This window comes from Globicephala melas, chromosome 10 (assembly GCF_963455315.2).
Source record: "Globicephala melas chromosome 10, mGloMel1.2, whole genome shotgun sequence".
NCBI classification, from domain to species: Eukaryota; Metazoa; Chordata; class Mammalia; order Artiodactyla; family Delphinidae; genus Globicephala; species Globicephala melas.
The window spans coordinates 12177933-12201515 of NC_083323.1; the positions used below are offsets into that span (position 1 = coordinate 12177933).

Consider the following 23583-nt stretch of genomic DNA (forward strand, 5'->3'; position numbering starts at 1 on the left):
GTGCCCAGGCCTGCGGCTGCACCTGCCTCGCCTGCAGATGCCCATCTCACGGGTGGCCCCCAGCCCAGCCCAGCCCAAAGGAGTCCCTGCCTCTGGCGAGGCCAAGAAGTCACCTCCTCCTGGAGACTGAACACTGCTAGCAGGATGCTTTTCTACCTTTAATTGGGGATACAAAAGGCACCTCTCCCAGGACAAGAGGATCAACCAACAGGTGCGGAGGCCCAGTGCCTGGTGGAGCCCTGCGTGGGAGGCACAGAGGAAGGCCGGAGGGCGAGGAAGTGGAGGTCGTGGGGGCCACAGGTGCCCCAGGCATCCCTGGAAGCCTCCCCTGGCGGCCTGGGCCTGGCGAGGTCTCCCCCCACCATGTGCAGCTTCACATCTGGACAGCGTGCGCTCAGCAGAGGGCCACACGCCCTGCCCTCAACAGCTGGCCAAAGCCTTCGGGCTCCAAGGCAGGGCCTGCGGAATGGACCTGAGGCTGCGACAGAAACTTCTGCTGTCTCCAGCCCACGGCCAGGCCTCAACTGTCAGTGTGGGCTCGGAAGAGGGCTCCTCTGGGCATGGGTCCAGGGAGGGGCAAGGGGGACTCACGCTGGGGCAACCAAGCAGCCGGCCTTGTCTGTCCCGGGACCTCCGGGTTCTCAGCCAAGTCGCAGTGGTCAGCTGGGGTGGGAGGGGAGGCAGGGGCGTCCAGGGTTCCGAAGTGCAACTGACCTGTTCCCCCAATTCATCCGGCTGCCCCCCACACCCCCAGGCAGCGCGGCCCCAACCTCAAGGGGGAGAGAAGGGCATACGTAACAAGCCCCCCCAAAGCAGCCATAACACTGAAGGAGAGACAGGTCCCCGCGCGGGGTGTGGGAGCAGCGGGGGCTCGGGCTGCAGGGTGCCAGACCCCACACTCATAAGGCAAACAGCACGTCGTCATCCTTCTCCTGGGTCTTCTTTCGAGGGGCACTGCCAGGCGGGGGACCCGGGGGCCCCTCGGCGGAGGGGCTGGAGACGTTGGGCAAACGGTCGGCCACTTTGGCTCGTTCTTCCAGGAACTTGTCAAATTCTGGAGGAACGAGAGGGAGGCTGCGGGTGGGCTCGGAGGCTGGAGCGGGGCAGGGGTGGGCAGGGCCAAGGTCTACTACCTTCACTGGTGACGCCCTTGGGCTCCTCCGCATGGTTCCCCTGAGAAAGCAGAAGGTGAGGTTAGCTGCAGCACTGCGGAGCGGGCTGGGGCGCAGGCTGCTGACCCCGAGGGGTCCAGACCTCAGCCCCACCCCTTCCTGAGCCCCAGGCCTTGGCCCGAGCCCCTGGACTTCTCTGAGCCTCGCTTTTCTGCTTGGCGGCACTCACAGGGTTGTCGGGAAGCTATAAAAGAGGAGTACTTGCAGAGGGCCAGGCGCAGGGGAGGGTGCCCGGTGGGCCCCTGACAATCGCTAGTCCCTTCCTTCCAGTGTCTAGAGGGGTGGGCAGACTCGCCCCATGGTGGAAAGGCTGACACCCAAGCCTGAGGCCACACATGCTCACGCTGGGGGCTGGGGAGCGGATAAGCCTTCACCCACCAGATGAAACGGATGGACCTTCTCCTGACCTCGGGCAGAAACATGGTCTTGGCCACTTGCAGAAGGCGGCCTCTGGGCCTGGAAGTGCCCAGGCCCTTGATCCTTGGTGCCAAGAATTGGGGGGGCGGCTCTGGAGACTGCCACTCACAGGGGGCAGTGGGGCTCTGGAGACTGCCGCCCCCCACCGCGGGCGTGGCACCCCTCGCAGCTGTCTATCGGCCTCCCGACCTGCACGAGGGGGCTGCCGAGCTCAGTGCTCCCATGGTCCCGGCTGCCCTCGGCCCACCTGTCCTGCTCACAGTGGGACCTCGATCGGCAGCAGGCTCAGGGGAGGGAAGGCCGCAGAGGCTGCGAGGGGTGCGGGGCCGGGCCCTCCTCTAAAGGGAAGAGCCGGGGGAGCGGCAGGGGAGGGGACACCAGCCCCGCTAATGCCCTCTCCTCACTGGTCGCTCATCCTGACCCCGCCCCCTGTCACCTCCTCATGAGACAACAGGAGCCCCGGGTCAGGTGGGCGAGGAGGGGGCCGGACTTACCACGTCCGTGGACAGCCACTGCTCGATGTCTTCCATGAGGCAGGCCTGGGTGATGGGGATCTGGAGGGAAGGGCAGCGGGTGAGGGCAGTGCGCCTCGCCGGTCTGGGGCCCACTGGCCGCGGCCTGGGGCAGCTGCCCACCCCTGGGACTCCTCCCTCATGCGGTGGGGCCAGTTGGACCTGCCCTGCGCTCCTGTCCCCGGCAGTCCCTCCAGGATGGCTCCTGCCCAGCTGCCTGGGACCCCAAGTTCTGCCTGCTGTGCCAGGCTGTGGGCAAGGGGGAGGCGGGGCCAGCAGGCTGAGCAGGGGATGGGGAAGGGCTCCTGACAGCTGGAGCAGGCCCACGAGGAGAGAACGGACCCCCGGCTCCTACAGGCCAAGGGTGTGGGCTTGGTGCGCAAGCCCAGGGCCGGGACCAAGCACAGGTGCTCAGGGGCATCTGACACAAGAATATTCACAGCCCAGGGAGCGGCCAGCCAGCAAGGCTGAGGCAGGGGGCACGACTGCAGGCTGTCCCCCTACACCTCCGCAGACTCAGCGTTCGTGGTGGAAGGGGGCAGAGGTGGGCCGGGACAGAGGGAGGGGCCAAGACCACCAGACGAGGCCAGGCCGGTGCATCCCAAGGGGCTGCGGCTGTGGCTCCACCACACAGGCTCCTGCACAGAGGCGGGGGGCTGAGGGCTGGACTGGGGCAGGGCTGGGGCCTGGGGGCTTCCCACGCGAAATGCGTCTACAGCGGGAGAATCCAGCTGGAGGTTAGGGGCACAGACTCTGGGATCAGAGAGACCAGACGCTGGCCGGACCCCTGCGACTCGGCACAGGTTACTCAGCTTCTCTGACCCTCACTTCGCTCATCGTTAGAGAGGATGACAGTACCTACCGTCCAGGTCCAGATCGCCGTGAGGATTAAACGAGACGAGGGAGCTAAAGAGCTCAGCACAGCGCCCGGCACAGCGTAGGTGCTCGGGGAAACGCGCTTACCACTCAGCTACTTTGGGAAACAGAGGGAGAGCGAGTCTTTCTCCAACCAAAGCCAGGTCAGTCCCCAAGCCCCGTCCTCAGCACCGAGGGCCCCAGGGGGCAGCAGGAGAACCCAGAGAAGAGGCAGGAGCTGACTTCCCAGCAGCAGCAGCAGCAGTGACTTCTCTGGGCTGCCCGCCTCAGCCCCCTCTGCAGGCACTCGGCCCAAGCCCAGGAGAGCCCCGGTCGCCTCCCGGCTGCCACAGGGGCTGCCCGGGCCTTGCTTCCAAGGCAGCACCGAGGGGCCGTGGAAGCGAGAGCAGAGGGAGCCGGACCATGCTGGGTGGGCACCGGCAGGCCCTTGGCTGCCCACCCTGTTCTCCCCTGGTTCTGATGGACAGCACCGCCTGGGGGGGCCCCCTGCGAGTGTGCCCGGCCCCTCCTCTCCGTGCCTGGTCTCACCATCCAGTCACTGAGGCTCTTCTCACTGCCGCCTCCCATCTGGGTGAGAGAGGGTCACGCTGAGGGTGGCGGGAAGGCCAGGGCCAGGGCCACCGGTGCACTGGGGGCCTCCTCCAGCAGGGGCCTGCTACCGCCTCAGGAGCCTCTGTGCGCGCATGTGCGTGCGCACGCACCCATGCTTGTGCTGGGCTGGTGGGCGGTAAAAGGGGACAGCAAGCAGCAGAGGGCGTCTCCCTGTGGGGACTCCGGAGTCCTGGACGGGCAGGGCAAAGCTTCTCCCCTACTCTTCACCCCAAGGGTCCCTGGAGGTGGGGAGCTGAGCAATCCTGGGATGGTGGAGTAGGCAGCCATTAGCCCCTCACTGGTTCTCAGGGGATTCTGATGGGCACCCAGGGTTAGGAGCATTGCTCTACCTGGTCCCCTCATGTTTACTGATGGGCAAAGAGGAGATCCCTAGGGCCCCAGAGCAGACCGACAGTGGAGGAAGCCTCGGGTCCTGGCTCCCAGCCCATCACCCTGTGACTGCCTTCCCCGCCTGGACAGACCCAGCCTGGGGACTGTCACATGCCATCCGGCATCCCCACCTCCCAGGACTCACTAACCCCGGGGGGCAGTCACTGGCTGCCCACAGAGTCGGCACTTGATTCCATTCTGTACATTGCTGCCTGGGATCATGTTCTGACAACCGAGAGGGAGAAAGCCTTACCCCCCAGCCAGACGTAAGCACCTCGGAGCAGATGTTTCTGACCTGGTTTTAAGGAAGTCACACTCTGACTTGGTGGAAGTCACTTAAGTCTTCCAAGTCGTCAGAGATGAGCGAGCAGAACTCAGCCAGCGCCTGCTTTCCTGCAGGCGTGGTGTGTGCGTGTCTCTGCCCCGTGGCCGCCGGCCAGGTGGGCAGCAGTCAGGAGACCTGCATCTACTGCTCCTCATGCCCTTGCATGGCCGTTGCTGTGTGCCCCTGGGCAAGTGACACCCGTCCTAGGCTGCAGCGGTCAGCACAGCCGGGCTATTCGGTCAGCCTCCGCCCATGGGAGGCAGGTGGCGTGGGAGGGAAGGGCTTCCCGAGTGTCCTGATTCATATGGAGTCCCGGAGCCAGAAAGATGGCCCCTGGGAAAGGAAGGCTGAGCGGCAGGGGAGCACCTCTGCGCTTTAGAGCTCCACAGGCCGTCTGGGGTTCTTGTTACCAGCACTGGCTTCCAAGCTGGACAGACCAACAGCTGTGAGATCATGGGCAAATGACCTCAATTCTAAGCCGTGGTGTTCTCCTCTGTGACTGGGAAAAACCACACTGCAGTGATGTAAAGGTTAAAAGCTTCACTGCGTGCCGGGCACTGTGCTAAGGATGTGACATCTGTGGTCTCACTTAACCCCCCTCTGTAATTAACCCCTCATCTGTAAAAGGGGATACCTTAAGGGTTTGTGTGATGACTCACTCAGTAAGCTGGGGTCGCAGAGTGCTTAGCACAGGGCACAGGCTCAACAAATGACTGCTTACGAAGAAAAATGGCGGGAGGCTCTGAAACCGGGGCGTGAACACGCTCTGCGTGGCAGCAGGTCCACAGCGCACAGGAGGCATCTGAGTCCTTGCTGGTCCCACCTCCACAGTGTTCCAGATCTTGCCCTGTCTGACTTGGGAATGACTCCCAGGATGCTGGGGACGCCTCTGGGGAGTTGCTGGGGATCCCTCCTGCACCCCCTGCCCCGCGCCCCACTCCAGAAGACTGGGCAGCTTCCACGGCCTCCTGACCGCTCTCCCAGCTTCCAGGCTGGGTCCTTCCAAAATGGAAGCCAGATGAACGTTCCCCTCTGCTCAAGACTGCTCAGGGCTCCCACCTCATGTGGCATAAACCCAGTCCTCCCAGTCGGGCTCCGAGCACCCAGTCCCACCTCAGCCTCTGAAGCCCTACGCTGTCACCAACCCTCTCCTCTGCCACGCTGTTCACTGCCCCTGCATCTCCAGCTCCCAGGTCCTGCACTTTCTAACCACCTCCCAAGGAGCTACTCAGCCCACTTACTGGGACAGAGATTCTCTCTTCCCTACAGGCACCCAGAAACAAATTCAAAGGTGCGAGAACTGTACTTGGAGCCCTTGCGAGGGGGAGGGGTCGCCCACAGCGCCTGCTCGGTGTGGGCACATGGCTGTCACTCCACACAGTCCAGGAGTTAAATGCAACAAAAATGGCGCCCTTGGATGCCGCCCTGTGGTCTTAGGGTCTGTTCTCCCGTCCAGCTCTGTCCACACTCCTGCAGATAACAGGTCTCTGGAGGGGCAGTGAGGCCGAATACTGACTCAGCTCCCATCTGCCCTCTCAGGCTGCCTATTAGAAACCACCGTGGGCATCGCTGGGCAAGCATCCCCCGGGCCTCCTTCTGGACGGGCCCCAGGGTGGCGGCAGGGCCCCTCTGCTTACCGCTCCGGTGCTCTGCTGCCGGGCATCCAGGGCTCCAGCCAGGCCATCTGTTGCTTGAGGGGCTTCGTATTTTACCCTGAAACACAGAGGCCACCGTGGCCATTATGTGCCGCCCTTGCCTTACCAAGCATGCCAGCTGACGTGAGGACACAGGCGGCTGAGTGGGGATGAGCTGGACTCACAACCCGTGTGGACTTGGGACATGCCTGGGCAGCAGCGGCTCAGACCTCAGGAAGTGTGCCAACTCTGCAGGCCTGCCTGAGGAGGGTAGGAAGGGTCTCATTTCCTGCCTTTGGGAACCGGGATCAGAGGTGTGACCCGCATGACAGGCAGAGCAAGGCTGGAGAGGGGAGGGAAGGTGTTGGGGGCCAAAGACCAAGACCACCAACCTCCTGTGACCAGATCTGGATGAGAAATAGCGTCACTGACCCCACAGCCATAGAGAATTTGCATCTAGACCCTTTTCCGAGCTGCTCCCATTCCATAATTTCAGAAATTGTGGTTCTGTGCAAGGCTGCATTTGAATGGGGGAATCCCATTCTGCAGCTGAAAACAAACGTGCAGACTACGGGTGAGGGTTCTGAATGTCCTCTGGGGGAGTCCGGCCGGCGGGTACTGGGAGGAAATTGGAGCTGATACCACAGCTTCCGGGCAGAGGAGGACGGGGAAGGAGATGCCTGTGGTGTCTGAGGTGAGGTTCCAGGGGAGCGAGAGAATAAACCAGGAGTGGGACTGGGTGCTAGCGAGGGGGCTGGGTGTCTCTCTGACTGCTACAGAGGGGACGTCCAGGGGAGGCTTTGGGGACTCAGCTCCGGCACTGGGAAGGAGCAGGTATCCTCGACCTGAGCTGCTGGCGGAGAGGAGGTGAGACGGGTCAGTCCTTGAGGCACAGACGAGGGCACGGAATTCTAGCCTCAACGGGAAAGCCGGTACGGATAGAGATGAGGGCTCTTCTTCCAGGTGGGGCGGGGTGGGGAGCATCTCACCCTCTGCTGGAGCCAGGGCTGGTCCAGCTCGAGGCTTCAGGAGCCGAGACCATAGCACGTGTGACTCTCGTAACGCCAACCTGCCCTCCTGGGGACTGGGTAGACTGGCACTTAAACAGGCCTCTTGAGGAAAAGCCCCGAATTCTCAGGCGGCCTCTCTGAAGAGCAGCCGCCCGCTACTCCCACAGGACCTGGAGGCAGCCGGGAGAGCGCGCTCATCAGAGCTCACCGCCCCCCACCCCCCAACGACTGGCGCCCATGCACGTGGGCTGCGGCCAAGCTGAAGGCCGGGCGGCGGGCGGGGCGCCCAGCCCTTCTGGAGGGCAGCTTAGCACCCCTGGCTAATCGGGGCAACAGGAGCTGGCGAGGAGGAGGAGACGCCAAAGCCTGAGCAGCGCATCCTGACCCGGGGAGGCCCGCTGACTCTGGGGTGGAAGCGGCCGTGCACCTAAGATACAGTGGGTGCGCTTGGGGAAAGGCAGGGATGAGGCATGTCCAGCCCCAGGAATGTACAGAACACGACGATGCCCTTCATTCAAAAGAACCATGTGTTCCTTCCTGATTACTCCCCACCATCTCGGCTTTTCCGTCTCTCTCCTGCTCTCATACAGCCCCCAAGGCCAAAGCCTGGTCATCCCTGGGGGCTGTGCCTGCAGTGGTGGGGCCCACACGACGCACACAGGACTGCCGGCCCTGTGCCCGGTGCAGGAGGGAGGAGGGCCACCCCTCAGGTGGTCTCGGTGAGGCTGAGGGGCAGAGGCTGGACCCGGGGCCACTTGGGGTGACACTTGTCAGTGCCTGAAGAAGACACAGCGGCACTGGGGAGCAAGTGAGCATGGAAGACGTTGAGAAAGAGAGCACCCTTGGGCTCCCCTGGTGGCGCAGCAGTTAAGAATCCGCCTGCCAATCAGGGGACACAGGTTCGAGCCCTGGTCCAGGAAGATCCCACATGCCACAGAGCGACTAAGTCCGCGAGCCACAACTACTGAGCCTGAGTACCACAACTACTGAAGGCCACGCGCCTAGAGCCCGTGCTCCGCAACAAGAGAAACCACCGCAATGAGAAGCCTGGGCACCGCAACGAAGAGTAGCCCCCACTCGCCACTTAGCCTGCATGCAGCAACGAAGACCCAACGCAGCCAAAAATAAAAATAAACAAATTTATTAAAAAAGAAAAGAGAGCACCCTTGCTTCTGGCCAAACCTGGCTAAGGCGACCCTAACTCTGCTCACCCAGATGTCCCCATGGCTCTACTTGGCATTCTGAGTGGAAGAGCCTGGTCAGCTGGTGAGGCCATGACTGTGCCAGCTGTGGTCGGCACAGGCCAGAGGGAGGCATGGGGCAGACACTCGGTGGGCAGAAGAGGTCTTGGAGGGTTCAAGAGTCCCAGGGTACAGGGCAAGGTGGGGAGTCCAAAGGCCAGCCAGGTGACCAGGGCTAGAAGACCCAGCTGATGCATCAGAGAGGGACGGCCAGGGAGGCTGGCAAAGCAAAGAGGAGGCTCGGGCACACTCCCATCCCGCAGGGCGCTTTCTGCTGGGGTGGAAACCCCTCCCCAGGGAGGGCCTGAGGAGGACCCACGACCTGAGACGGCACCTGCTGCCCTCTCAGTACGTCTTCCCTGGCCCCGGCGTCAAACATTCTCCCCTGTCTCTGACCCTTTGCACGTACTGTTCCATGGCCTGAAGTGGCCACCTTGACCTCCCCACTGCGTGGTCCAGTCCTGAGTGCCCTCTGCAGAGCTGCACGCACCTCCTCCGAGTCCACAGTGCTGGGTCCGCCCCTCCAGGACGGCACCCGGCCCTGCACAGCAGCGGTCCGCATGCAGGTCACTCCCCCCGTGAGACTGCGGGCCCCAGGGGGCAAGCTCGGGTGAGCTTTTCTCTGTTCTTCAGGACCCCGCTCCCCAGAGGAGTGACGGTGCAGCAGCAAACCTCAGCCGGGGTGGGGCTCTCGGGTAGGCTGCCTTCCAGGCTGCAAGTCCCACCAGACTCTAGCCTGCAGCAACACAGCAGCCTCAGTGTGCCCCTAACTCCAAGGTGACCGTGAGCCACTGGTCCTGGAGCACCTGCGCTTGGGAGTACAGGCTCTGCCCCAGCCTAGAGGTGCGGCTCACAGCGCAGGGCTGGTTAGGCTAGTGGGCAGCCTGTCAGGTTCCACCTGGATTGTCCAGGGTGGAGAGGGGATCCCTGGGCCCTCTGGAGGCCCATCAACAGTCCCCCAAGACACCAGAATGACCACTAGGGAGCTGGGGAGTCTGCTGGGAAGGTCCCTGAATCCAGAGCTTTCCTTGGCTGTACATCCTGGTTGCCCTGGGGTTATAAGCAAAGGGCTGGCAACAGCCTCAAGCACACTACTTCCAGCCTGCGCGGAGCCGGTCCCGGGAAGCTGGCCCTGGTGGGCACTCGGCCGCGTGCCTCAGCTGCTGAAAGCCTCTCCCTGATGGCGATGGACAGTCCCAGAGAAGGACAGAAGCCCAGCTCCAGTGCAGAGCAGGCAGACTTGGGTGGGGTAGCAGGACTTCTCTGGCCGGTTACAGAACAGCAGAAATGACTGGACCAGCCCACGAGGGCTTGGTAAACAGCCTACAGTGCAGTGGAGAGCTGGGCTGGGCTGGAGGCACTGTGTTTTGGAACGAGACGGCCCTGGGTTCCCAACCTAGTGCCTCCAAACATTAGCTGCCTGACCTGGGGCAAATGACCCAGCCCCTCAGTGTCTCGGTTTCCTCATCTGAGCGGATCATGTAGGATCCTGGCACCTAGCTGGTCATCAACCTACAGGCATCCCTCCCCCCATCCATCGCTGCCTGTAGGGCACAGGGTTCCCCGGGCCTCCCAGGATTGGCTCGGGGGAAAGAACTCTGCTATCCTGAGGGGGTGCAGGCAGGGGCTGGTGTGCCCACCAACAAACTGGGCTCAGGGACCTGGAGAGAGGCCCCCCCCGATAGGGGGCGACCCAAACTGCAGGGGCCCGGCCACTCACTCTTTGCGTTGGTCAGCCAGTGAGCTGCCCCGTGTCAGCGCAAACATGTCAAACTCATCTTCCAGGCGGCCAGAGGTCTCCAGAGACTGCAGGCCAGCCCTCACGCTGCTGGAGCCCAGGTCTGTGGGGACAAAGAGGCCACGTGAAGGGTCTGCCTGGCTGTCCTTGGACACTGAGCTGTGGCTGAGCTGCTCCCTGCCAGGCCCAGGTTGGTTCTGGAGAAGCAGCGTGGCCTGGAGTGGTGGTGGGGTCGGGGTGCGTACGGACGGAGCAGGCCACCTGCTGGCTGAGGGACCAGGGGCAAGTCACTTCCTCTCTCTCAATTACTTCCAAGGGCTTGGTGTGAAGCAGGCAGCCAATAACGCTCATCATGGTGACGACGGTGGCGATGGCTAACGCTTACCAGGAGTGCACTCTGGGCCTGGCCCTGGTCTAAGCCCGCTCTGTGCAGAAGCTTATCCAGGCCTCACGATGACCTGTGAGCAGGGCCCATTCCTGCCCCTGTTACAGAGGAGGAAAAGGGCCCAGGATGTCCAAGTGACGTGCCCAGGTTCACCAGATGATTCAGGCCGGGGGAAATTCACGGTGTTGATGGGAAATCACACAACAGTGGGATTTCTGAGATCTGAGGGGGCTCAGGAGTTGTGAGACTGCAAGGGAGGGTCCCCTGTGTTTTGTCCTGGCCGCTCAGCCTTGCAGAAAGATTCAGCACTGGACCCTGGCGAGGAGGGGTCTGGGCCAAGATTCTGCTGTTGGCACTCCAGCTGCAACTGTGTAATGGGACGGCACCCCCAGAGCTGCAGGGGTGTCCGCAGTATGTAAGGTACCCTCAGCCCAGAAACCCGCACGCTGCACTTACTCATTCCCGCCAGCTGGGACGAGAGGCTGCTGGTGGCTGCAGGGTCAGGGCCCATGTCGATCAGGTCAGCGGCCACCTCGGCCTCGCTTGGGGCCTGGGGGCAGGGGAGAGGCCACCGTCATCCTCCCAACCTGACCTGCAGCCTCATTCCCTTCTGTCCTGAAGCACTGGCGCCTTCATTCTTTGCCTGAGGATCTGTCACCAGTAATACCGCCCCCCACACACACACCCGGTCCCTGCAGCAGTGATTGGGAGTCAGGGAGTCTTGCTCCCTCCCCTTGGCCTATCTAGCTCAGCTGGAGGCCTGGGAGGCTCAGAAGACCCTGGGGCATGAGCTGGCAGCAGAACCTTATCTGCCCTAATGGCACAAGGACATAAAAACTGCGAAGGGGCCCCGCTGGAGATTCTGGCTAAGAAGGCACATCCCAACCAGGACACCTGGGGAGGGAAGTGGGCCCAGCCCTCCTTCTTCCCATTATCACGGAGAAGCAGCCTCTTACCTTGGCGGTCTGGCCTGTTCGGAAGCGTTCAAACCTACGAGACAGAAAAGACCTGAGTCAAAGAGGACTGGGTGGCCCCTTAGCACAGCCAGGCCAGAGCTTTTCCCACTGCAGGTCTCAAAACCAACAGAGTGGGTCACAAACAGGGTGATGACACGGCCTGGTTTACCCTGGACAGATCCAGTTTATGCCTGCTGCCCCAGGGAAGTATTAGCAGGGCCTGTTTTTCACTTGCAAGTGTCCCAATTAGATTATCAATTATCTGGTCACCTTAGTCACCATTAGCATTAAATAAACAACAGGAATAGACTAAAGCAGAAAAGAATACGGGGGTGCGTGCACACAGCAAAGGTAAGTACTGGTTTTTGGAACTTGTTCGGTAACATACATTTGCGTGTGTGCGTGTGTGTGTGTGCGTGTGTGTCTCTAAAGCGGTGTAAGGAAGACACACTGCTTTATGGAGCCATTTAAAACCGCCCTAGACAGGTCAAGGGGCTGGTGGGCAGACTGAGGACTTCGGTCTGAGGTCTGTTCCTGCCTGGCCCCATCCCTCACTGTGTGACCTTGGGTAAATCACCTCACTTCTGAACTTCAGTCTCCTGTCTATCAATAAGCAGGTGACAGTGGAACCTGCCTCCCAGGTGTGAGGATCAAGCGAACCACCCAACAAACGTAAAGTCTGATGAATAGGCGACAGAGGGGTCCCAGTCACCCCTAGATCGGGCCCTTGGGCCACCTCACGGCCCGCACGGCAAATGGCAGGGGCTCTTAGTCCCACCAGGTCAGCGAGCAGGAGAGGCCAGGCAGCCGTGGCCTGCCATGGCCCCGCCCCCTCACCTGATTCAGAATCACTCAGCAAGTGTTTGCTGATGGACAAAAACACGAAATGAACCAGTGGCTGGAGGCGGCTGGCATAACTGGTACCCTGTGCCAGACAGCCTGACCACCGAGTGCTTTATAGGCATAACCGCACGGGCCCTCAGTTATCTACAAGGAATCATGAGCTCCGTTTTACAGGTTCAGAGGAAGCGTGGGGGACATCATTTCTGCAGGCCCAGCACCTCTCCCTGCCTTTATAACAGCACCTAAGTGCTCCTCTGGGGAGCTGCTCCCCCCCTTTCCTGTGATCCCGGCGGGACTGTGGTCAAGGGGGCCTGTCCCCTCCCACACCTGCATCCCACAAGGACGCTGAGCCAATCAGAGTTTCTCGTGGGGAGCTGACTCTTGGACAGAATGGTACAAGGTGGGCAAGCGTTTGGAGCCCATGTATTCATGATGACACCCTGGGGTCATGGTCCAGGAGTTTCTGCCCCGGAGGCCCCTGAACTGCCCTGGCATCTGTCCTTCCTGCCCCACTGGGAGGCCTGACTTTTATTCTTCTTTGGATTCTGAAAGCTATCCATTCAATAAAGGCTGTTCTCCTAATGACTTCTTTTTCTGCTTAAGTTAGAAAGCTTAAGCTGTGATCCTGGATGCAGGGACGCAGGCGGCAGGAAAGGAGGTGTGGGGTGAAGGGCGGGCGCTCCTGCCTACACTGGACGAAGACAGCTGAGGGCATGTGTGCTGGGCAGCTGACCTGGTGTTTGAGAGGGACCTGAGAAGTCAGAGGGTGTGAACAGGGGAGAAGGGAAGGAAGAAGGTGGGGCGGCTGGCCCGGGGCGGGGCAGACAGCGGGGCTACCGTTCGTGGCGCAGGAAGACGTTGTTGAGGTTGTCGTTGACAATGAGTAGCTCCTCCGTCAGCTGCTCATTGGCGACGCAGGGGATGAGCTCCAGGACCCGCTGCTGCATGGCTCGGCATGTCCGGTTGAGCTCCTGCCAGGGGAGGAAGTGAGACAACCACGGCTGCTGGACCCGGAGCGAGGCCGTCTCTACTGGACACCTGGCCCTGGGCGCACCTTGGAGGCGGAGAGGTTTCCAGACTGGACTTCAGGTTGCACAGAACAGCTTTTGGGGTTCTACGGACGACCACTGGCATCTCATTTCTAAGTGTTTAGCACACAGGAGACGACCAACATGGGGGCCGTGCTGTGGGTTTAACCTGGCTGTGGGGCCCTCAGGGTGAAGCTCCTGCCCTCACCTCCGCATCGTGGAAAAATCAAGACTGTGAGGTGGCTGGTGGAACACCTGCCACTTCTCTGGGTGCACTGAGGTTTTTTGTGCCCAAGGCATGAAAAATAAACTGGATGATCCAACTATTATCCCAACTCTGAATGTCTGCCTCATTACTCTTTTTTTTTTTTTTTTTTTTGGCGGTATGCGGGCCTCTCACTGCTGTGGCCTCTCCCGTTGCGAAGCACAGCCTCCGGACACGCAGGCTCAGCGGCCATGGCCCACGGGCCCAGCCGCTCCGCGGCATGTGGGATCTTCCGGACCGGGCACGAACCCGTATCCCCTGCATCGGCAGGCGGACTCTCAACAACTGCGCCACCAGGGAAGCCCTCTAATTTCTTTTTTAATGCTTTTTATTTTGGAATAATTTTAAATTTACAGAGAAGTTGTCAAGATAAGACAGCACAGCCTTCACCCAGCCTCTCCTTAGTTTGGCATTTGTCAAAACTATGACATTGATGTGGGTACAGTGCTGTTAACTAACTACAGACTTCATTCAGGTTTTACCAGTTTTTCCACTAACGTCCTTTTTTTCTCTGTTCCCACATTGCATTTAGTCACCACGTCGCCAAGTGACTTTTAATCAGTTAGTGTTATGTATTTAAACTTGTTTGGGAAAAAGAAAAAAAAATAGAAGCCGAAGCATTTACAGGCTTTTTATTTGTAGGACTGAGTGTTTCCGTCCTCAGGTGCCTGCCATCAGGTGGACAGGGGCCCGGGTCACGGTCCTGAGGTCCCAACAGATGGTCGGGCACTGCTGACTGTGGCCACGCGCCAGCACTTTTCTCCTGGCATCATGAAGACCACTGATTTTGGTTCTTTTCAGACTCTGCTGCCCCCGCCTCCCCCCAGGCCAGACCCTCTCCCGGGATTTCCTCTCTTGCCTGAGCTGGGGCAGGGCAGGCCCAGGGGACTTCCAACATCCTGCGGGCCTCCCCTCTCCTCCCCCCATGACCAAGCACACCGCAGCTTTGTCCCTACTTCCTTTCCTGCCCCTCTCAAGAGCAGAAGAGCAGCTGGTGGAGCCAGGGTCCTGGGTTCATACCCCAGCTCTGCTGCTGACCAGCCCTGTGACCCTGGGGGCATCCCATGACCTCTCTTTGCCTCAGTTTGCTGACCTGGGATGTGAGGATAACAAGAGTACCTACCTCATGGGGGGGGAGGGGGAGGATTAAGTGAGTGAATGTATATCACGTGTCCACATCAGAGCCTGGCACACAGGACATGCTCAGTGTGCATGAGCTGTCCCTGTGTCACCCCTGCCTGCCAGCCAGCCTTCTGAGTCCCCAGAATCGCTCACACCCGCAAGGCCTTGGCTTGGGACACCCAAAATTAACTGCACTACAGCAATCCTGTCGCTTCCCAACTCACTCAAGCTTCTGTCATTTATTCTTTTTTAAAAAAAAAAAATTTTATTTTTGGCTGTGTTGGGTCTTCATTGCTGCACGAGGGCTTTCTCTAGTTGCGGCGAGCGGGGCCTTTTTTGTTGCGGAGCACGGGCTCTAAGCACACGGGCTTCAGTAGTTGTGGCACTTGGGCTCTAGAGCACAGGCTCAGTAGTTGTGGCGCACAGGCCTAGCTGCTCCGCAGCATGTGGGATCTTCCTGGACCAGGGATTGAACCCGTGTCCCCTTCATTGGCAGGCAGACTCCTATCCGCTGCGCCACCAGGGAAGCCCTGTCATTTATTCTTCATATTCGTGTGTTCACTCAACTGTGAGACTCTGACTTCACTCCCCTCAACCCTGCCCCCTGCTCCCACCATAAGGTAAGGACCCCGGAGCAAGAACACTGTGTCAGCTTGGTCGAGCCCAGGGACAGAGAGATGAGCACAACCCAGCCTCGCTCTCCAGGAATGTGAGGCCCAGCAGGAATGACACAAAATGAGGTGATCATGCCAAGCCCTCTGTCCCCTCACAGGTTCAGGTTGACTCCTGGGTCTCGGGGGTCCCTAGTTTTCTTGGCGTGTCTAGGACTGACCTCTGTGGGGAGGGTGCCTTTCCCCACACACAACCCCCTCACTCAAGTGGGGCCGCAGCTGGGGGTGGCACCCTGGGGATATCACGTGACATACGGGAGCCCCAGCCTGCAGATCCCGGCTCAGGGCTGCCTGCTAAGTTTCATGTTCTGAAAGGTGGACACCTCACCTTCCAGCTTTTCCTCAAGACCACTGATGGGGAGCTATTTACAACCAGGCACAGGGAGAGTGTTTTACGTGCAAAGCCTTATTTAATACTCGGGTCAAACTTGTACCACAAAAGCAAACTTGCCGATGAGGAAACTGAGACAAGAGGGGCTATTCTGTTCAAACCACCAAGTGGTAGAGCCCCGAGTTCCAATCTGATGGAGCCCAAAGTCCCTGGCTTTACCATCTCCCACTGTGACCAAGGGGCTCAGAGTCCGCCATGGAAAGCACCGTGGCGGTGGCGGGGCCGGGAGGCCGAACCGGGCGACTGCTGCTCACCTGTAGCAGCTCCAGGTCTGCCGGCTCCGCCTGGGTGGGCACAAGCTCCGTCAGCATCTCCGACATCACCCTCACGTTCCCGCTCACCATCTCCAGCTCACTGCGCAGCTTCCCGATCTGGAACACACGGTTGGCCCCGCTGAGAGGCCGGGGTCTGGAGCCTCTGCCACTCCGGGACACAGCCTGACACTAGCAGCCCGACCTGCCGGCACCCTCTCTAGGCTCCCGGGCCACAGCCCTGCGCCAAGAGGCCCATGGTAGGCTTGCCCTCACCCCCGCTGACCCCCTTACAGAGATGTTAGCAACTGTTACAAGGCGCCCAGTGCAGGGAGAGGCCAGGAGGAAAGAAGCTGAGGGCGGAGGCGGCCCTGAGTGTGGCTGGAGGGCTCTGGCATCTCCTGGGTGCTTGGCGCCTAACAAGGCCCTGGAAGGGGGGGTTCCTCCCTCCTAGGAGGACCCGGTTCTGTCTTGCTCCTGGTCCGCTTTGGTGCCCCAGACTCTTCCGAGGATGAGACCCAGTGCCGCCCCCAACCCTGAGTATGAAGCTGAGACTGAGCACTCGTTAAAGGGACGTGAGCAGGTTTTCAACGATCAGAGGGGTCCCAGTCTTGGCTTGGGGAATAGCTGTAAATCGAGTCGCACAGTCTCTGTACTCAGGTGAGGTGGGGAAAGGCCCCTGCTGCGGCGTTTCCTGTCCTCATGGACAACGTGGACACTGTGAATGTCCAGGAAGGGACCAGTGTGGACGTTCCCAAACCTGATCTGGTTGATGAACCCTTTGATCATGGGCTACCTCACGGGTCTAGGATTGAGCAGCCTACGTTTTGGGGAACGCTGGTGCATCCTCAGTTGGCTGAACCAGCTGATTTCAGAATCAGTGTCACCATATAAATTCACGGCGCCTGCCTGTGAGGGCAGCCACCATTTTGATCACCTCTAAGGCCCAAGCACTTAATGTATGTTGCCACTTAACCTTGACCATAGTCTCATGAGGAAGGTATCACTGCCCAACCCTTACAGATGAAGAAGTGGGAGTGCAGACACAGGCCCACTACGGTTTGCCAGCAGCTTCCAGACCCGTAAAACGTTTGGTACATTTGGCCTGTTTAACAAACGCTCCTGGCAGAAGCAAGGGAAAAACAACTGATCCCAAACCCAGCATGTCCAGGTCAGATGGGACCTAATTACAGGGAGTCTGGGAGTTACATCAGTGCTGCCTGAAAGCCTTAACGTGTCCCAGGAGACAGAAGGGGACACTGAAATTAAACAGACTACTCGGTCTTGTTTAGCAAGAACCTTCTTCCACTGGACATAATCAGAGTCTGAATCCACACAGGTGCCAGACTTCAGGCAAATTGGTTAAAATTATAACCAGGTTAGATCAGTTTTGGATCCCAGGGTGATTTTACCAATTTTATGCACTTTTAATTATTGGGCCTGTTAGGAAAACTTTTCTAGTAATGTTATTTGTAACTCTGGGGGTTGATTTCTTAACTTGCTATAAGTACAGAGGTTTCTCTTTAAATAGGTTTGGGTATGAAAGGCTGTTGGTAAGTTTATTTGTTTGTTAAGACCAAACGATACCGTAGAAGTTTGTAAAACACCTCAAAAGTGGGCATCCCCAGTGTGCAGGCCTCGAGCAACCCCGCCATCCACGACTAAAATGACCGCGCACCCAGGAATGCCGGTCATGGCTGTGGATGTCCCTCATAGGGCGGCGGCTAAGGCTGCCACAAACTGCTCGGGGCCAATGTGCAGGGCGCTGGCCTCACTGGCAGTGGGGAGGGGCCGAGGGACAGGCGGCCTGGTCTGAGGAAGGCAGTCTTGCAAAGCTACTCACGGGGCCCCAGAAAACGAGGCCCAGGCCCGGCCTCCAGGATCTTACACTATGACTCAAACCTTCTTCTTGGGGCTTGGTGGGAAGCATCATGGTGCCAGGCAAGGGTTTAAATTTTTTTCTATACAGATGTTTTAGAAACGTTTTTAGCAAGAACCTCCGTCCAAATGAAATCTTACGTGAGACCCTGAGCAAACCCCAGCAAGGAAGTGGAGCCGCTGCGGCCGAAGGGCTGCTTGCTGGGTGCTTCCTCTCCCTGGAGCTGCCCGCAGGGCTCCACGGAAGGCACATTTTGGAGAAGGGCCCAGGTGCAGGACAGAGCCTGCCTGGAGTCAGATTTGCGCTTGAATCCCAGCTCTGTCTCTGCTGAACTGTGTGGCTCTGGGCAAGTGAACTGATCTCTCTGAGCCTCACCTCCCAACAGGAAGGATGACACATGCCCTGTGGGGCTGCCCTGAGGACTGGGCAGAGTAATTTCCACACTGACAGGGGCCTGCCCTGACTTGTGGGGAGGGGGAGGCCCACATCCTGACCTGTGTGGCTACGGCCCAGGCTTGTTTACCTGCTCAGCGGTTGGCGTTATGGGTGTGTCGCTGGGGAGTAGGGCCAAGGTGGGCAGCGGGGTGGTGTGCTGGCCGGAGTCCCCTTGATGACTGGCATCAGTGCCCACAGAAGAATTCTGTCCTGACGGTGTCTCTGAGTTGAACACGGTCTAGAAGGCAACAAGCTGAATCCGTGAGGCTGGCAGGTCGGGGCCACCAGGAAGCAGCACCTGCTCTGGGGGTGACTCCCGCTGCCCCTGCCCGCCGCTCCTCACCCTCTGGGGCGTGTGGATGGGGGACAGCATGTCCAGGTCGGTCATGGGGAACTCCAGGCCCTTCCTCCGCAGGTCCTCGTAGACAGCGACCACACCCGTCAAGTCGGGCGAGCTGCGGAACGCGTCAGCCCAGGACTGAGAGGGGACAAGGGGACACAGCCGGTAACCACTGCTCACCGGCTCCCCTGCGAGCCTGCTTGCCAGCCCCCAGGGAGCAGAAATTCCCTCCTGGACTCGCTGGTCCTTTGGTGGCATCACCTGGACAGCCCGCTCCACAGCAAGGCCCTCAGCCAGCAAGGCTCCCCCCGACCCCCCCTTAGAGGTCCCGTCGGCAGAGGAGCAAGACGGACCCAAGAGAACAGACGCGAGAGTAGCAGTGGTGGGGGCACCTTCCTCCCATCCCGCCCGCGGCCGCCCGCGCTCACCTGGATGAGGGTGAGCACCTTGTCGTGCACGATGGTGGGCGGGTTGTTCTTGGGCAGGATGGTCTTCACCAGCACGCCCTCCACGAAGTCCTGGCTGGCCACCAGCACGTGGAAGCGGTGCCCGCAGTTCTTGACGCAGGTTTCCAGGACCTGGAGGCCGTGCGGTGCCCGTGAGCACCCAGCAGAGGAGCGGGAGCGCCCGGGTCCCCACCCTCACACCCCACCCATGTCCCAGTGGGGAGGCCCAGCAGAGGATGCAGCTCCCTGAAGTGAGACCCAGGACATGGAGGAGACGGGATCACACCAGATTTGGCAGCTGGCTGGCTGGGGTGGGGAGGGGACTCGGGCGGGCAGAGGGCCGCGCGCTGGCTGGAGCCCCTGGCTGAGTGGCTCTGGTGCCCACAGAACCCTGTCCCGAGGCCGTCTCTGAGCTGAACACAGTCTAGAGGGGAGGTGGCTCTCCAGGTGTAAACCAGAGAACTTTCAATCAAATGGCGACTTCGCGGCCTGCGACAAAGGCGCCCACCTTCCCTCCCCACTCCTGTCCGCGCTCCTGTCTCTCTATTCCCGGGCAGGAGCTGCCTCTGATCTTCAGCTGAGCAGATGGATCCAGATGTAAGTGCTGCCACGGGGGAGGCGGAGACAGAGAGCTCGCGCCCCCACTCCCCAGCCAAGCCCACCCTGACTGCCAGGCTGCCAACTCCTGCCTGTCCCGCCCTGCTGTGAGCAAGGACTGTCCTCAGCCTCTGGCCTTTGCTTTATGTTCGTTTTTCAGGGCCAATTAGGCCAAGTGCCAACTGGAACCCAACTTGGGTACTGCCCCCCAGAGGCCTGGGTGCACTGAGCTTCTGTGTCACCGGCAGGTCCTCTGCCCACGCGTCCCATGACGGGCCCTTGAGGGGTGTGGGCCTCAGTGTGTCTGCTCCCTGCACCGGTAGGTTAGAGGGAACTTTTCCAAATAGCCTCTCTTGCCACTCCTCGTTGGCCAGCCGTGTAGACAGGACAGTGCCTTGAAGGCTGACCACAGCCCTTGAAAGGGTAGCCCCAGGGGGGCTGGGAGTCCTGCTGGGCCCCCAGGGGACTGTGGTCCCGCTGTGGATGGAGGGACGGGGCACTCACCGTGAGAGCCAACATCACCTCATGGAAGTTCTTATTCCCCACGATTCTCTTCTTCACTGCTCGGAAGGCATCTTTGGGGCTGGGAAGAAGGACAAGGGGAAGGACGGGCTGAGGAATGGAACCTCCTTACCCCACAGAGGAGGCTGCGCGCCTAAGGTCAGGAGGCACTGGGAGACGGAACGGCTCTTATTTACCCGTCTCCCTTGGTCCCGCCCTGTTTTGTGTGCCCAGGTTCTAATCACATCAGAATCTTCCTGTCCCACCAGAATCCTCAGTAGATGACGACTGCCTGGCAGGGATTCTCAGTGAGCAGTCTCTGGACACCCTGCACTAGAATCCCTTAGTGGGGAGGTGTGAGTGCTTGTTAAACATGCGGAACCCCAGACCCAACCCTAGACCCCCTGAAGCAAGCTCTCAGGGGATCTGCATGCCCACCGTGCCCCTGGGGCTTTATATGCAGTAGTGAAGGTTAAGCACCAATAAGCTGCAGGCACAGAGTTCTTGTGCCCCATCCTGGCCAGCTCCTCTGCTCACCCCTGTTTCCACCCAGGCCTTATCAGGCATCAGATGTGCCCACACCAGGCTGGGTGCTGGGACGCAGTGGTGAATAAGACCCTCGGCCCTGCTTCAAGGATCACATGTTCCAGGGAGACCCACCCAAGGGAGGGAAGCAAGCAGGTTCCGAGGTAAGAGCGAGTGTGAGTGTGTGAGTGTGGGCGGGCGGGTGGGTGCCGGAGGTCAGGGAAGTCTTCTCCCAGGAGGTGGCGCCACAGCTGAGCGTGAAGGATGGGATGCAGCCAGCTGCGGGGAGCAGGGCACGCGGTTCGTGGAGGCAGGAGCCTGGACCAGGGCCCGGGCAGGCGGGCGGGGAGGAGATGAAAGGAGGCCGCTGAGCGTTGGAGGAAGGTGGAGGGAAGGGCTGGGGAGGCTGCGTGGTCATGGCAGGGAAGCCGGCGGCAGCCTGTTCTCCCCACCCCATCGGTAACTCCACTGACGCCCCCAGGCCTGCCGCCTGCACCCTTGCCGCTCAGCCCTGTACAGGGGAAAGCCACGTTGCCTGGACTGTCCTGGCCTAGGAGTCTTCGTGGCCCCCCCAACTTCCACATCTACCGGGTAGAAGCCCAGCTAAAATCCGCTTCGCCCGTGGCGCTTCCCCAGTCCTCCATCTCCTGGGTGCACTGACCCTGGGACTGCCCGGCTAGAGAGGATGCTCCCTAGAGGCCAGGGGTGGCGTCCTCCTCTGACACTTTGCCTCCCCAGAGCCCAGCACGCTACAGGAGCTCAAGCAACACTTCTTAGGCCGGGGAGGGCCTGTCCTGCTGTCTGCTGGGCATCTGTCAGACTGTCAGTGCCAAAGCCATCACGGGCGAGTCGACAGAGTCGGGAACCCTGACATGACATGGGCCCCCCGACAGGAGTGAAGGCGGCAGGCAAGGCTTTCTGGAAGAGACTTGCGTGGGGGTGGCTGTGACGGAGATGACACGAGGGGTGAAGGGCCACGGCCCCTAACGGGGTGGGACCCTGCCCCTGAAGTGTGAGGGCGCTTTTCAACCCAATGCCCTGGGGCAGCCCCTCGCCCTCTGGGCTCCATCTCAGGGGAAGGTGTGGCTTCTGTTCCTGGCTTGGCCACTCCCCTGTGGCCACGTCAGCTCTCTTAAGGGACTTGTTTCCACTCCTTACAGAGTGACCCAGAAGTTCTGGCCTGTGTGCCACTACTGTGGGCCTACCGTGTGTCTAGTACTCTGCCAGGAGCACAGCACAAAGTGGGTGGCACGGAGGCCACACACAACCCAAGGCGGGAGTGGTCGAGAGACTAAAGCTTAGATGACAAGCTCTGTGAGGTCAAGGGTCACATCTGCCTGGCTCACTGCTGGGTCCCCTGGGCCTCGTGCAGAGCCTGGAACCCAGGAGGTGCTCAAATCAATAGCACCTGAACAAGTCTGACCCCAGTTCTGCCGACGTTTACAAGGGAGATGGGGACTTGCTTCTCCAAGGACACAGCAGTGACTTTCAGCCCCGACATTCAAGAAGAGGCTCAGTGAGGTTTTCTGCCTCAGTCTCCTCTCTTGGTGGCCCTGCCGCCCGCCCACCACTCTCACCCCCGACACTTATGAGTCCAGATGCAGGGGGGCGTGTCCCCTCCCAGCGCCTCGGCAAGCCCATGGCACACGGCTGGGGAGCTGGAAGGTTCTGGCAGCCCCCGTGCAGTCCTAATTGGCCTTGACCGTGTGCTGCAGACTCCCACAGCCTCCTCAGGCTCTGAGCTGGGTGCTCCCCGTCTGCTCCCTCCACACACAAAGCACCACGTGGTGAGAGGAACCCTCACAGGGCAAATGGACCATCCCAGTGAAAGACGGGGAGAGAACTGAGGCCTGATCCAACTGCGGAGCCTGTTTTTCTGGAACAGAGGCCTCATCTGGCGCTTCTTGCTGGCTGTGGTCATCACACCCCTCCCAACCCTTCCCTGGTTTCTCCTGAGAAGGACAGTGACCCTGCATCCATCCCCTCGCTGCTCCCCTCAGGGCCTTGGACAGATTGCTGGAAGGGTGGAAGAGCTCTTTTCTGAGACAAAGACCCAGAGAGGTAAAGTGATTTGCCCAAGGTCACACCGCTGGTCAGTGATGCCGGTCAGAGCCCAGGAGCCAGGACCACGGTGCTTGCCCCACACCACATCTCTGGCGGGGCTGCCTGACCCCAAGCAGGATGCCGGGACCCGAGCACCAGAAATGCTCGGCCAAGGCTAACCTTGACCAGCCTCTCGGTTCCACTGCACGTCTACTCCCCTCCCTGTGGCAGCAACCCTCCCTGCTGGCCTCAGAGCTTAAGGAAACGAAAGTCCGTTCTTGCTCACTGGGGAAGCTAGGGGTCCCTGCTGCACAGTCTAGCCTGCGGCATGCAGATGGGGCTTGGGGCTTCCTCCTAATTCTAAGAGCTGCCAGCTGGCCTTGTCCTAGGAAGATGCCTTCCAGGTGACGTCCTAGGAAGGGCCAGTTGACTGCACTGCTGCTGCTGGGTGGGCCGCACACCCCATATCTCTGGGCTTCTCATCCATTTGATGAGACAGTCAGACTAGATCGTGGTTCCGAAACGTTTAAGGCGCGCTGTTGTGGCCGCCCGGTGGCGTCCCGCCTCTCCCCTGGGGTCCTCACCCTTCCTCGGTCTCATTGATGATGTCGCAGATCTCCATGTTGAGTGCCCAGTTCTCGCTCTGCAGGGAGCCATCTGTAGCTTTCTCTGAGGACAAGAAACCACAGGTCACACCAGCGTGTGGGGTTCCCAGACGGACAAACTCAGCGGGAGTGGGGAGGACAATGGGTGCTTTCCGGGCACCCGAGATGGGCCAGGCACCATATAAATGGTGTCACCTTCATTGCCCCATTTCGTCACTTAATTGTTAGAGTAGCCGTGCGAGGCCGGGGAGGGAGCCACGGCTGAGTCTACCAGATGGGTGAGCGGGACGGGGGTTCAGGGGGCCTGGCCTCAGAGTGCTTGTTTTTGACACGACAATATAGAGACAGGGTTTTGTTTTAGATTTTTGTAAAGAAATGTTCCCTCTTGACCCTT

The 23583-nt window shown here is 60.1% G+C and overlaps 1 protein-coding gene across 2 annotated transcripts in view; it reads right to left on the bottom strand.

Annotated features, from left to right (window-relative positions):
- Nucleotides 1-763: 763 nt before the first annotated feature.
- The window catches only part of TOM1 (target of myb1 membrane trafficking protein), a 44997-nt gene continuing 22177 nt past the window's right edge, over nucleotides 764-23583 (bottom strand). The window contains exons 2-15 of one of the 2 annotated variants that reach the window (XM_030856132.2): nucleotides 23169-23253; nucleotides 20020-20098; nucleotides 18901-19050; nucleotides 18476-18610; nucleotides 18221-18370; nucleotides 15822-15938; nucleotides 12928-13061; nucleotides 11248-11281; nucleotides 10748-10841; nucleotides 9889-10009; nucleotides 5921-5996; nucleotides 2084-2143; nucleotides 1134-1173; nucleotides 764-1054 (exon numbers count right to left, since the gene is read on the bottom strand). In XM_030856132.2, the coding sequence (XP_030711992.1) occupies nucleotides 900-1054; nucleotides 1134-1173; nucleotides 2084-2143; nucleotides 5921-5996; nucleotides 9889-10009; nucleotides 10748-10841; nucleotides 11248-11281; nucleotides 12928-13061; nucleotides 15822-15938; nucleotides 18221-18370; nucleotides 18476-18610; nucleotides 18901-19050; nucleotides 20020-20098; nucleotides 23169-23253 (1430 nt within the window). In that variant the 3' untranslated portion in view covers nucleotides 764-899. The remainder of the gene's footprint in view (nucleotides 1055-1133; nucleotides 1174-2083; nucleotides 2144-5920; nucleotides 5997-9888; nucleotides 10010-10747; nucleotides 10842-11247; nucleotides 11282-12927; nucleotides 13062-15821; nucleotides 15939-18220; nucleotides 18371-18475; nucleotides 18611-18900; nucleotides 19051-20019; nucleotides 20099-23168; nucleotides 23254-23583) is intronic. The other variant, XM_030856134.2, reaches the window with a different exon arrangement.